Source organism: Lagenorhynchus albirostris, chromosome 13 (assembly GCF_949774975.1).
Source record: "Lagenorhynchus albirostris chromosome 13, mLagAlb1.1, whole genome shotgun sequence".
Lineage (NCBI taxonomy): Eukaryota > Metazoa > Chordata > Mammalia > Artiodactyla > Delphinidae > Lagenorhynchus > Lagenorhynchus albirostris.
Window position 1 is genome coordinate 74347090 of NC_083107.1, and position 13493 is coordinate 74360582.

At 36.5% G+C, this 13493-nt stretch overlaps 1 protein-coding gene across 4 annotated transcripts in view; it reads left to right on the forward strand.

Moving 5' to 3' along the window:
• PUM2 (pumilio RNA binding family member 2) overlaps positions 1-8512 on the forward strand; it is a 91981-nt gene extending 83469 nt beyond the window's left edge. For all 4 annotated transcript variants that reach the window (XM_060168624.1, XM_060168626.1, XM_060168627.1 and 1 more), the window contains 5 exons: positions 1553-1690; positions 2647-2772; positions 2999-3120; positions 3683-3875; positions 5544-8512. In XM_060168624.1, the coding sequence (XP_060024607.1) occupies positions 1553-1690; positions 2647-2772; positions 2999-3120; positions 3683-3875; positions 5544-5675 (711 nt within the window). In that variant the 3' untranslated portion in view covers positions 5676-8512. The remainder of the gene's footprint in view (positions 1-1552; positions 1691-2646; positions 2773-2998; positions 3121-3682; positions 3876-5543) is intronic.
• The last annotated feature ends 4981 nt before the right edge of the window (positions 8513-13493 follow it).

A 13493-nucleotide genomic window follows, 5' to 3' on the forward strand; every position in this document is an offset into this window, starting at 1 on the left:
GCCGAGCACGGGCTTTAGGCGTGCGGGCTTCGGTAGTTGCAGCATGCAGGCCCTGGAGCGTGTGGACTTCAGTAGTCGTGGCATGCGGGCTCCGTATTTGTGTCTGGTGGGCTCTAGAGCGCAGGCTCCATAGTTGTGGCGCACAGGCTTAGTTGCTCCATGGCATGTGGGATCTTCCCGGACCAGGGATCAAACCCGTGTCCCCTGCATTGGCAGGTGGATTCTTAACCTCTGCGCCACCAGGGAAAGTCCCTGGGTGAGAGAAATTTTAAATATGAATACCGGGAATTCCCTAGTGGTCCAGTGGTTAGGGCTCTGCACTTCCACTGCGGAGGACATGGGTTCGATCCCTGGTCAGGGAACTAAAACCCTGCATGCTGCACGGCGCAGCCAAAAAAAAAAAATGTGAATATGTTTACACTAGGTGTACTCCATTTCTTCACAATACTATTTCCTGTGGCACTAAAAAGGCACGCAGGTTATTGTGTGGCTACCTATATTTTCCCCTAAGGATTAAGATGTTTATTGAATGAAGTCTTACAAACTTATGAGAAAAATATTAAGATTGTTAGTTAAAAGAAAATGCACTTAGTAAATAAACCTTACTGTAAATAAGTTTAACCTTATTAGTAATCAAATATAAAATTGAAAGGTGTCATTTTTGCCCATTAAATGAGCAAAAATCTAAAATCTCCTGAGAATCTGTCCCTGAAGAAGGTATCAGATGATAAAGGAAAGTTATATTGAGTCAGGTTCTTATTTTGTTTTTTGGCCACACCAAGCTGGGATCTTATTTCCCCGACCAGGGATCAAACACAGGCCCCAGCAATGGAAGCTCAGAGTCCTAACGCCTCGACTGCCAAGGAATTCCCTGAATCAAGTTCTTTGTTATAAGATTATTAAAAAGAAGAGTAAAAGTGCTCAACAATAATTTCTTCTCATAATTGAGATATTACATGAAAATCACATAGCCCATCAGTGCTCACTCAGCTCCTTACCCTTTTCCGGTCACTTGATAAACTCAAGGAGCCATCAAAAATAATTACTTGGGGGAATTCCCTGGCAGTCCAGTAGTTAGGACTCCTCGCTTCCACTGCAGGGGGCACAGGTTCAATCCCTGGTCGGGGAACTAAGATCCCTCATGCTGTGCGGCACAGCCAAAAAATGATAATAATAATTATTATTTGGGGGAAGGGGTATGCTAAGTGGATAAAAAAACGTAGAATTCTAAAATCATTATCTTAGTTGTCAGCTGAGAAAGATAAGTGGAAGGTGTACACAGTGAAGATAGTAGTATATAGCAAATTGAGTACCACTAAGTTATATTTCAGCAGGTATCATTTACATTATAATCCTGTAAAATGTTTTAGTAATTCTCACCTTCAGTGGCTTCTGCTTATTACACTTTGGGGGATGGGGTGGGAATTTTAAACTTTGACGTATAAAAAATTGCAAACAAATTTTTGAGTATACTTTTGTTCCTATCTCAGTACTTTTATGTAAAATTCTTCTATGCTGTTTGGTGAGGTAATTTAAATGTCTTCTCTTGCAGAGTGAAATGGTAAAGGAGCTAGATGGTCATGTACTGAAATGTGTGAAAGATCAAAATGGAAACCATGTTGTACAAAAATGTATTGAATGTGTTCAACCACAGTCACTACAGTTCATCATTGATGCTTTCAAAGGACAAGTAAGATTGATTTTGGGCTTCTAATTAGTTAGAATTTGAGTGTTAATTGACATGTTTTTTATAAATCAAAAGATAATACCCAGTACTTTCATACAAAAATAGGAGATAAATACTGAATGTGCATTAATTTCTGCCTCTTTTATAGAGTGAGTCAATAGATAGCTTCATTTTTTGCAGCTGAAAAATGTAGAAATATGAGTTTAATTTATATTACTCTAAGAAGTAAAGAAAGACAACTACTGTTAGAATTGTAAACCCAACCGTGTTTTCCAAATTTTCTGGGAGAGGGAGAGGAGGGAAGAAGACTTAGGACTGTATAATAAAAGGCAAAATAAATATCAGTTAGTAATTAATAACATAATAATTAATAGCTTCTAATTACAACATGCACTACCCCTACTGCACAATCCATTCCTTGTCATTATTACGTGCCTTCCATCTTCTGATTAGGTTCCTTTTGATCAAAATATCCGTTAGTGAACTTATGGTTACCGGCAGTGGGGGAAGGGATAGTTAGGGAGCATGGGATTGACATGTACACACTGCTGTATATCAAATGGATAACCAACGAGGACCTACTGTATAACGCAGGGAACTCTGCTTAATGTTATGTGGCAGCGTGGATAGGAGGGGAGTTTGGGGGAGAATGGATACATGTATATGTATGGCTGAATCGCTTTGCTGTGTACCTGAAAGTATTACAGCATTGTTAATCGGCTATACTCCAATATAAAACAAAAAGTTTTTTAAAAATCAGTATAAAAACAAACAAAAAGGATGTCCATTAGCTCCTAAATTCAGTACCCTGCTTCCCAGCCTTTGTCACATGACAGTTGGCATATTATCAATAAATGTGAATTCCCCATTCTATTTTAAATTAATTCAGCATGTTATCAAAAACCTGTCCTTCCAAAAATGTCACAAAATGGAAATTTATTTCTTCTAATTGTTTTAAGGTGTTTGTACTTTCAACTCATCCTTATGGCTGCAGAGTAATCCAGCGCATCCTAGAGCACTGCACTGCAGAACAGACCTTACCTATCTTAGAAGAACTTCACCAACATACAGAGCAGTTGGTACAGGTATAAACTCCCTAATATTTTGAAATGTTTATATATTTTTGAAAATATTCTGATTTTTTAAAAAGGAAATATAATTTATTGTTAACACATTATAGAAAGACTCAGTGAGACAAAACCTGTGGTATTCTCCTGATTGTACTGTTGGATTTTTAGAAAATTGATGAATATCTTTTTAAAGAATTACCATTATTCTTAAGGAAAGTAATTTTTTAATATCTGCACTTAGGATCAGTATGGCAATTATGTTATTCAGCATGTACTGGAACATGGTCGACCTGAAGACAAGAGCAAAATTGTTTCTGAAATCAGAGGAAAGGTCTTAGCCCTGAGTCAACACAAATTTGCCAGGTATTGCGTTATTTTCTAATTCCAGGGGTCAAGTCTTTCAACTCTCTGGCTTTTATTAGTAAGCACAGAAATGCATATAGAATATAGCGTTGGAATATAGTCTTTTTTAGTAGAGGCAAAAGGTACATAATAGAATGTTGCTTTTGTTCTTATAGAATTTACATGACAAATTGGTTTGCCCTCATATATTCCATTTTTGAAATCTATATTTGGAAAAGTATTTCTCCCCAAGATGTGTAAATAAATGCAAATCTAATTTATTTAGTGCATGTTCATGAAAGCCTTAGACCTTATTAATGATCTACTCCCCCCCCTTGAATTACAGTTTTATTTATTATTTAATTATAATTTTGAGGCCTGTAATTAAACTTACAGATATCCAATATGGGTTCTTCTATGATATTAATTTCTGTTTTGAAAGTAACTGTAAGAGAATTACAAGAGAATCCTATTTTGACTCTTCTGTCTTCCAGTGTGTTGAGCAGGTACTTTCAAAAACCAAGGAAATTTTTCTATTAAATATAACAAAATAACTTTTTGTGTATGTCCTTTAAATTTTTAGCAATGTAGTAGAAAAGTGTGTTACTCATGCCTCCCGTGCTGAGAGAGCATTACTGATTGATGAAGTTTGCTGCCAGAATGATGGTCCTCACAGTGCCTTATACACCATGATGAAGGACCAGTATGCCAACTATGTAGTTCAGAAGATGATTGATATGGCTGAACCTGCTCAGAGAAAGATAATCATGCACAAGGTAATACAGTTTGTAGCACTTAAAATAGATGATTCAATTTGTGTGACTTCAGGCTACTCATTTAACTTCCCTAGGCTTTAATTTCCTCAGAATTGTTACAACTGCAGAAAAAAAATTTTTTTTTTTTTACATCTTTATTGGGGTATAATTGCTTTACAATGGTGTGTTAGTTTCTGCTTTATAACAAACTGAATCAGTTATACATATACATATGATCCCATATCTCTTCCCTCTTGCGTCTCCCTCCCTCCCACCCTCCCTATCCCACCCCTCTAGGTGGTCACAAAGCACCGAGCTGATCTCCCTGTGCTATGCGGCTGCTTCTCACTAGCTATCTATTTTACATTTGGTAGTGTATATATGTCCATGCCTCTCTCTCGCTTTGTCACAGCTCACCCTTCCCCCTCCCCATATCCTCAAGTCCAGAAAAACATTTAAAATCAGTGGGAAACCGTTGGCAGATGTAGGTATGGAATACCCCTTTATTAAATTCTTAAGGTAGTCAACTCAGTAAAATCACATTCATTTCTCATCTATTTACCTACCGTTAGTTAGCATTGTTTTTCCCTTCACCGTCTTATTTAGGTATATTTGATTTGCCATAATACATTGGCTGAACATTGATTTTAAAATCTGATTAGATTTTCTCACTAACCTAGTAAATTTTCTTAAAGAGAAAATTTATATCGGTTTGATTTTTTTTTTAATCAATTAAGCTGTTTTCTCTCTCTGTCCTGCTAGAATCAAATGATTCTTTAAGAAATCATTAATTTCCACAGGAAAACTTACTGTTAAAAAGAACACTGGTAGTATTTTTGCCCTCTTGATTTTCTGTGTTTTTAAAAATTTAGTATTTCTGCTTAAGAATATATAACTATAACTTTTTTTCAGTCTTATTTTTAACAACTACATTATTTAATCAATATCATATTTAGGGCATTTTGATTATTTAATAACTTCTTAGCAGTGTTTATATAAACAACTTTGCATAATTAAGTGTTTTTGTAAGGTAAATCCCTAGATGTGGAATTGCTGGCACAGAGTATGTGAACATGTTACATTTTAGTAGATTTCTGCCAAGTAGCTCTCCAGAAATCTTGTACAAGTTTGCAGATCTATCTAGTATTTGAGAAGAGTGCCTGTTTTACTGTTATCTCATCAATACCAGTTGTTATTTATAAAATCTTTGCCAGTCTGGATGGAAAGATAATGATATGATTCTTCTCATTTGCATTTTTAAAACAATTAAGGAGATACTGAACGTGTTAAATGTATTAGCTATCACACGTCTGATTGCTTGTTCATGTCTTTTGCTCCATTTTGTATTGAATTTTTGTCCAGTTGCTTAGAGTTATAGAATTTTGCCCTCGTAAACCTTAGAATATAATAGCTCATTAGTGATACTTCTCTGCTATGTTTGGAGCCCCTCTCCTGTTTGCATGTGTAGTAGTTTATAGGAATAGTGGTTTGTTTATTCACTGAACAATTTTGAGAGTAGAAGTTGGGAGAGATTGAGTGGAACAGAACTGCTTTTGCAAACAACTTTCTTTGGATTTGAATTTTAAAATTTCAATTATTCTTCCAAATCACCCAAATTTGGGGGCACTTTTTTAAGGAATCAGAAACTAAAATAACTTAGATTTCCTAAGCAGATCATTTATTTTTCAGATTCGACCTCACATTACTACTTTGCGCAAATACACATACGGGAAGCATATACTGGCCAAGTTGGAAAAATATTATTTGAAAAATAGCCCAGATCTAGGGCCTATTGGAGGACCACCAAATGGAATGCTGTAAAGGAAAAAGAGAAGATGATGTAACCATGTGAGAGGAACGTTTCTTTTGTGAATTATCAAAACACAACTCAACTATGAATCTTCAAATTTTTTTTAAAGTGAAACTATTTATTGACTTTATTCATCCATTTGTAAATTTTTAAGGTTCTTGTGTATATTTGGGGGTGGGGGGTGGTGAATTATAAATTATATTCAGCCCTGAGTGGAGACCTATCAGATTGGATTGCTGGCAAAGCACAGAATGCCTGTATATGATGTAACTGTATCAAAAAATGCTGTCACATATTTTGTAAATTTTTACCTTGTAAAGTCACAAAAATAGTTTTTAAAGGAAAAAGTACAGTATTCTTTTAATAAACTGGCTTGCAGTCTGGTAGGTCTACGGACCCCATAGCACAACAGGTTTATAGAAATGTATATAGAAATATAGTCCTTATGGGTTTTTTTTTTGTCCTTTGTGTGAAGCCTTTTATAACAGATTAACAGTCAACTGCATAAATATTATTAATATTTTTAAAAGAAAGTTAAGTTGTATTTTGGTAATTCACAAACTATCATGCAAATAAAAACTCGGCAAGTAAGACAAGAATTAAATGATTTGAAATGAACTTACATTATTTACAGTAGATGTGGTTTTAATACAAATACTGCCCCAAAATGTCTCTGGCAATGTACAGAAGTATTGTATATACTTACATATGTAATTGTTGTAAGAGGTAGAAAAAACAAAATCATGGTGACACTTCCATCCAGTTAAGTACGCTAAACGAAAAGTTAAGTTCCATTTTAACTTTTCAGTTTGGTTTGTGATGAGAAAGAGTGGAGATTTGTATATTGTTTTGCTTATAGAATTACAAGGACATGTTGAAAAAGTGTTGAGATTTATTTTGCTTTTTCATAGTAGATTCAGAAAGTAGGAACAAGATAGAGGTGAAAAGGGGCCACTGAAAAGTGAATTTGATAGCTCAACATTTAAGCATGATTACATATTCAGATAGCTTTTTTTGCTTCCTATAAATATATGCATTGTGTGTGTGTAGTAATAGATGTAAGTTTACACTTTGAAAGCAAATCTTGTTTCAATGTTTATTATAAAAAGCCTTGCTAATTTAGTAATGATGTTTTCTTTGGTTGTACAGGTGTACATTTGTAAACCTTAATGCTGTAAATGGAATTTGTTTTATCTCTTTGGGAAACATTTGCATTTTAGTGTACATTTATGTCCCTGCCCTCTGACCTGGCATATAGTGTTGTATAATGTAAATTTATTTCTCCAAATCAAGAGTGATTTTTTAAAAATTTTTTATCTTTATATGGTTTCAGAAGTATGAACCAGCTTTCTTTTTATTATTGTGAAAAACATTTTGTTTTATAACATAGTTGTTGACTCTGTTAATATGGACATGCTAGGATTTGGATCACTTTCAAGAAGTCAGGGTATTGTGCATAATAGAAAGTATTGGACTGAGATATTTGGTTACCATGGAGGCCAATGCTTTTTCCATCTTATTAAATGTGATGTGACTTTTTTCTTTGTACAGAAGAGTACTGTATTTTTGAATAGCCTACTCCCAAGTAATAGCAAATCTGTATGATAACATTTTTTCTCTGGACATAAGACATAACAGTAACATGATGTACATTTACAAGCGGCCTTATGTACATTTCCCAACAATCTTTTTAAGGCAAAATTGTGACCATATGTGTATAATTAAAATCGTTTTTAATCCTTTGCCTATGAAAATATTTTGGAAAAAAAACTTGCTTTGTATATTCAGTTTCTGAAAGATAAAGAAAGTGCTTTGTATTTTGTTGAAGTCAGTATTTTGTATAAAACTTTTATGTTGACCCACTTATGTTTAAAGCTAAAAACTAATGAACCATGCTGTCTCTTTCAATTGAACATGTAAGGGATTTTTTTATTAGAAGTCTGCAGAAGAAAAGCAATCTTCTGAGCACAATATTGAATATAAAGGTTTTTTCACATAGCTGTTCATATCATGAACCTAAGAATAACGGCATGAAGTTTGGGGTGCCAGGCATACTTTTTCATGTTTGATGTTGAGTTATTCTAGTTTTCTAATAACCCAACATTTCGTGTTGAGGCCATAAAATTTAACCACTTGTCAGTGTCACGGTCCCTTCTCATAGTCACACTAGTTCATCAGCATGTCCCAGGCACAGTAACAGAGCTTTTTTCCCTCCATACAGAACTGCTCTCTGCCACTCTTCCCCACTTTGTTTTGCCAGCCTCAGAATGTCTTGGACCTGTGTTGAACTTTTGTTCCCAGTATCAGCTCATGGTTTCAGGATCAAAGTTGTCCTTGTTGCAGATTGGTGGTGACTTTCCTGGATTTGCACAGTTGAATTCCCGGTTTTCCTTTATCCTTATCTTCTGTTCACACAGGCAAATTATTTCTGCAAATTTAGAAAGTCCTAGAGAATGGCACATTGGGAAACTGAACAGTTGTCTTGGGTTCCTGATGTTCCCATGTATCCCAGTGTTGACAACCAATCTTCCCAGTATTTTAGGGTTTATTGTATTTTCTAGAAATTTTGCGGTCTGATATTTTTGGTGCCCACCTCTCTAATTCCACCTTTTAATAAATTGGCGTGGAGTTTTGGTATAATCTGAAAATGACATTTCAGAATAAACTTAATTAGGCAGAACCACTTAGGCTTTGCTCTTGGGTGTCTTGATATGGATTGTTTCTGGACCAGTTTGTCTTAAGTCCTGGCTCTTATTGGTTCATATGAAATAATGTTATCTTCACTTCTTTGTATATTATGTATAAATTAGAAAATGAAAAATGTGTGAATAACATTGTATGAAATAAATCTGGTCTTGTGTTTTTCTCTAGATAAAATACCCCTCTGTACCTCAATTACAGTTCCATTGACCATTCAGATTTACTCTGATTGAAGGAAAACAAAAATATCTTTATCACATGGATGCTAGTCTAGGGCCACTGATGATTACACTGATGGTATTAATTCTGTCTTTTAATATTCATAATCTAATTACATAGCGTGATTACACACCTCATATGATGAAACTTTAAGCCTGTTTCCTTACTGATAAAATGATACTGATAAAATGATGGTTTTTGAGGATCAAATTAAATCACATATCTTTACCCACACGTGTTTGTTTCCTTTCCACATGCACTTCAGGAGACTAAGTACAGTTTGGGTTCAGGCACAGATTTAAAGTTAACCTCACTGTTTACAAACCTTGTGAACTTGGGTGTGTTAGCCTCAGAGCCTTCATCTTTACTATGAGATGGAACTATTTTTAAATCCATGGTTTTAAGAATTGAGAATATGTATAAAAAGATACCTAGAACCTAATTCTCAACCGCTGCTAATACTGTTTCCATTTTCCTGTCTCTTCTATAGCTAATTTTTTTAAATCTATACAGATAATTCAGTGGAATCCAAAATGGTGATCTTATAAAACTAAATGGGAAAAGGAGTTTTCATCATACACATTGTTTATCCTCCATTTTAATTTTATCCTGGTTTCCTTCTATTACAAACTGAAAGTCCCTCTGGAGTTGTTTACTTGTGCCACTTGCAGTGATGAAATTAAGGATCCTAAAAAGGAAATAAATGTCATGTCCTCCCACCCTAGCTTATCAACTTCAAAAAAGTAGTTTCCTCAAGTGACCTGGGTAGTGTTCTATAATATTTGCCCTAATGACAGTGGTTTCTCAGAAGGGGGTGGGCAAGTAGGGGAGGAAGGCAGAGGAAGCCCTGAGGAGCAGCATTCAGTGTCTGCCTTACCCATCTAACTTGAAAGGACTGGATTAACATATGTGATGGAATTTGGATGCTACAGACATTTAGTAAATTCATCTCTAGACAGAGGTGAGAAGGAATAGTGCCCACTTGGAAGAGGCTGCAGTGGGCCTCTGGAAGGCACTGCTGAGGGAAAAGGAGTGGGTCAGGCCTAGGTTGGGCCCTGAGGCGTGTGGTCTGTGTGGTAACCCTTTAGGCCTTTAAGTTATCTATCTGCACAGTAGGAATAATATCCTGACTTCCCACAGAACCTCAGATCTGAGAGTACTTTTGATGCTAAGAACCTTACAACTACAGGATGGATCCTGTGGGAAGCTCAAAATTAAGTTGAATATTTGTTGAACTTTATTACCTCCACATCCTGTAGATAATTTCTTGTTTATGTTCCAGTCATACAACTTTCTTTTCTAAATATTTACCAGGAACTTAAATGAAATAGCTCTGTACTCTATTTGATAGTTTAAGAAAGAAATTGGCTACCTTAAGATTCAAATTTTCCTGGGCATTAGCATGTAATGGTTCAGTTTGGATTCTGGAACTAGACTGCCCAGGTTCCTTTAGTTTTACATTGTTAGGCAAGCACTTTCATCTTTTAAGCTTTAATTTCCTCATGTGTAGGCAAGGGAAGAAATTGTGAGGATTAAATGAAAATATGTGTGACATGCAGGGGCAGTGAGTACTCAGTGCCTCCTGTTACAGTTAACTTTTGAAAAGGGGTTTTTTGTTTTTAATTTGCCTACATACAGCCTCAAAACATTTGGCTTGGAGCTCATGTTTCTGCAAATGAGCTCTCGATTCAAGCTGCAGGTAAATCACTAAGTAGGAAAACTACTGAAGATATGAGTAAGGAACTTTACAGCATTTTAATTCTTTTTCTTTGTACAGTTAGTCTTTTTTTCTTGGTACTAATATAGGTAACAGTAGCTTTGCCCTGATGTGTATGGCTGCCAGGATGGAGGCAACGCGAGGAAATCAAAGGCAATGTGGTGGGAAAATCTCTCACAAACACACACACCTAGGAAAGCATATTACAGGCTCAGAAGCCACTGAGGTTTTTGGTCTCTGCCATTCCTCACAGCCATCCCTTGCATCATTTTCACTGAGTAGTTTGGGAGCCCTTGGTTCTGGGATTATGCTTCAGTAAAAAGAGTGGTCTACCAATATATTGATTTCTTTTTTTATTTTATTTATTTTACTTATTAATTTTTGGCTGTGTTGTGTCTTCGTTGCTGCATGCGGGCTTTCTCTAGTTGCAGCGAGCGGGGGCTACTCTTCATTGCCATGCGCAGGCCTCTCACTGCGGTGGCTTTTCTTGTTGCGCAGCACGGGCTCTAGGTGCGCGGGCTTCAGTAGCTGTGGCTTGAAGGCTCTAGAGCGCAGGCTCAGTAGTTGTGGCTCACGGGCTCTAGAGCGCAGGCTCAGTAGTTGTGGTGCACGGGCTTAGTTGCTCCGCGGCATGTGGGATCTTCCTGGACTAGGGCTCAAACCCGTGTCCCCTGCATTGGCAGGCAGACTCTCAACCACTGCGCCACCAGGGAAGCCCTATATTGATGTTTTGCTGAGTGTAAGATTAAAGAGTCGCCTTGGATATTTTATGGGTATCTGCTTGCTTTGAGAGGTGAGCTCTAGTGATAGCCAAGTGAGGAAAAGCGTTCTGTATGGGTCCATCCGACTGATGTGACTTGAAGCCACAGTAACACTCCTCAGTAATTTCTGCCAACTTGGCTTATTATAGCAAGGGAAGCATTTAATTGAGACAGATAATGCCTGTTGGCCTTCTAAATCAACCCCTCTGGCATCTGCCTGCACAACAATGTTAAGACAAGCTTAAGTCTCCTCAGAGTAGGTATTTAGAAATCAGAAACCCAGAGGGTCTCACCCAACTCCTGATACCACTCACAGAATTCAGCCTGAGTCTGCCCGATAACTCCTCATGGACATGGCCGTCAGACTTCCTAGGCAAGACAAGGGCTGCTTGAGAAGATTGTGATTTTTCCCACCTCAGCAGACATTTTAGGAGCAGTGCTGGTGCCCGTGCAGTTGAGTAGGAGATTCCCTTCAAGTTCAGGACCAGGTCTTTATTGTGTATCCAGAACCTAGGTCACGGCCAGACAGGGCTTATGGAAAGAATGGTAAACAGTGGAGAAGAATACACCACCATGGATCTATTCCATGATCAAGTAAGATCATGCTGAGAAAACATGTCCCATTTATTGTTTGGAAAGAGAGTAAGCCTGAGAAAAAATTAGTTTCTATCTCAGTAGCTTTAAATCTAGACGGAAATCAAGATTTCAAAGATAAATACTGGTGAAAAGCACAGCACTGGATGCAGTGCCTTGGGCTGGTAAGGGGAAGGAGAGGTGAATAGACTTACACTAGGATGAGTAGGAGGGCCTGGGAGGTTGGGGTTGAGGCTGTGGCATCACCTACCATGTTTTCTTACAGTTGTATTTGATGAGCACCTCAAAGAATGAGGTCCTTGAAGCAATGCTGTGGTTAACAATAGGAAATCGTCATAAATTCTTGAGCAGGGAGTGACAAGTGCAGTGCTGGAAAGGATCCACCTACATGATGGGCAAAGCATCAGAAGTAGGGAGAAACTGGAGGGAGGGTGAAGTTAGCTCTGTGAGTTACAGAGCTAAAGAATTCCCATTACAACTGCCAACTCCCATCTCTCGCCTCAGTCTCACCCAGGCCTTTCATGAGAAGGAGCCTTGAAAAGTCAAGGGGTCTCAACATCTGGTGGAACCATCTTACACCAAAGGTTAGGAGGAAAGCATGTGGGTCACCCAGAGGAGAGGAGGGATGTTTGGGAGCCCTCCCTGCCCCTACTTCTTTGAAGCTCAGTTCTGAAATCATACAGGGCACATTCATTGAATGGAATGCAGTAGGATTCACTGAATAGAATTTAAAAAGGAGGCTGAAAGTATATCTTAGAAATATATCTATTACTAGAAATATATCTTAGGAATCTTTGAAATACTGTTCATTTTTAATAACTCCTAGGTAAAAGACCTAATCTAATCTGGAATAAACTATTTGGGCTAACTTCAAAATTAATTACAGTGAGAGTGCTATGCAAAATCTGGGGGACTCGAGCCAAAGCCTATTCAGAGAAAATGCTTAGCCAAAAAGTCTGAAGATAATTTAATAATTTAGTAAAATAAAATAATTACCAAAAAATAAGTGGAAGGAATTAATAATAAACCCCACATAAAAGAACAGAGTCAGTTAAAAACAAGAATGAATTAGACATGCTTTTGGCAAATTTGAGTTATGAAAAAAGATGGAAGATGCAAACAGTAATCAGATATAAAATTATTTTTTTAATTATAGGAGACCATTTATATTAAAAGTCTACCTGTAAATTAAAAATCAAATGAAATGGATAATTCTCTAGGGCAATATAAAGTTCAAGAATTGATTCAAGAGAAAGACAAATATTATATGATACCACTTATATGTAGAATCTAAAACATAATGCAAATGAATTGAGATACAAAACAGACATAGGAAACAAACTTATGGTTACCAAAGGGGAAAGGGAGCAGGGGAGGGATAAATTAGGAATATGGGATTAACAGATACAAAGTACTATGCATAAAATAGATAAGCAATAAGGATTTACTGTATAGCACAGGAAACAGTATCTTGTAATAACCTATAATGGGAAAGAATCTGAAATATATATGTATGTATATGTGTATATGTGTGTGTATATATATACATATATATATATATCTGAATCACTTTGCTAACTAACACAATATTGTAAATCAACTATACTTCAATAAAAAAAAGAATTGATTCAAGAAGAGTAGAAAACTTGAACAGACCAATAATCATAAAAGAAATTAAGGTAGTCAAAAGAACAAAGTTGAAGGAAGGTCTCACATGTCCTGATTTCAAAACTTTTTATAAAGCTACAGCAATCAAAAAACAGTGTTTGGATGTTAACTAGAATTATTGTGGTGATCATTTTGCAATACATACAAATACCATATCATTATGTTGTACA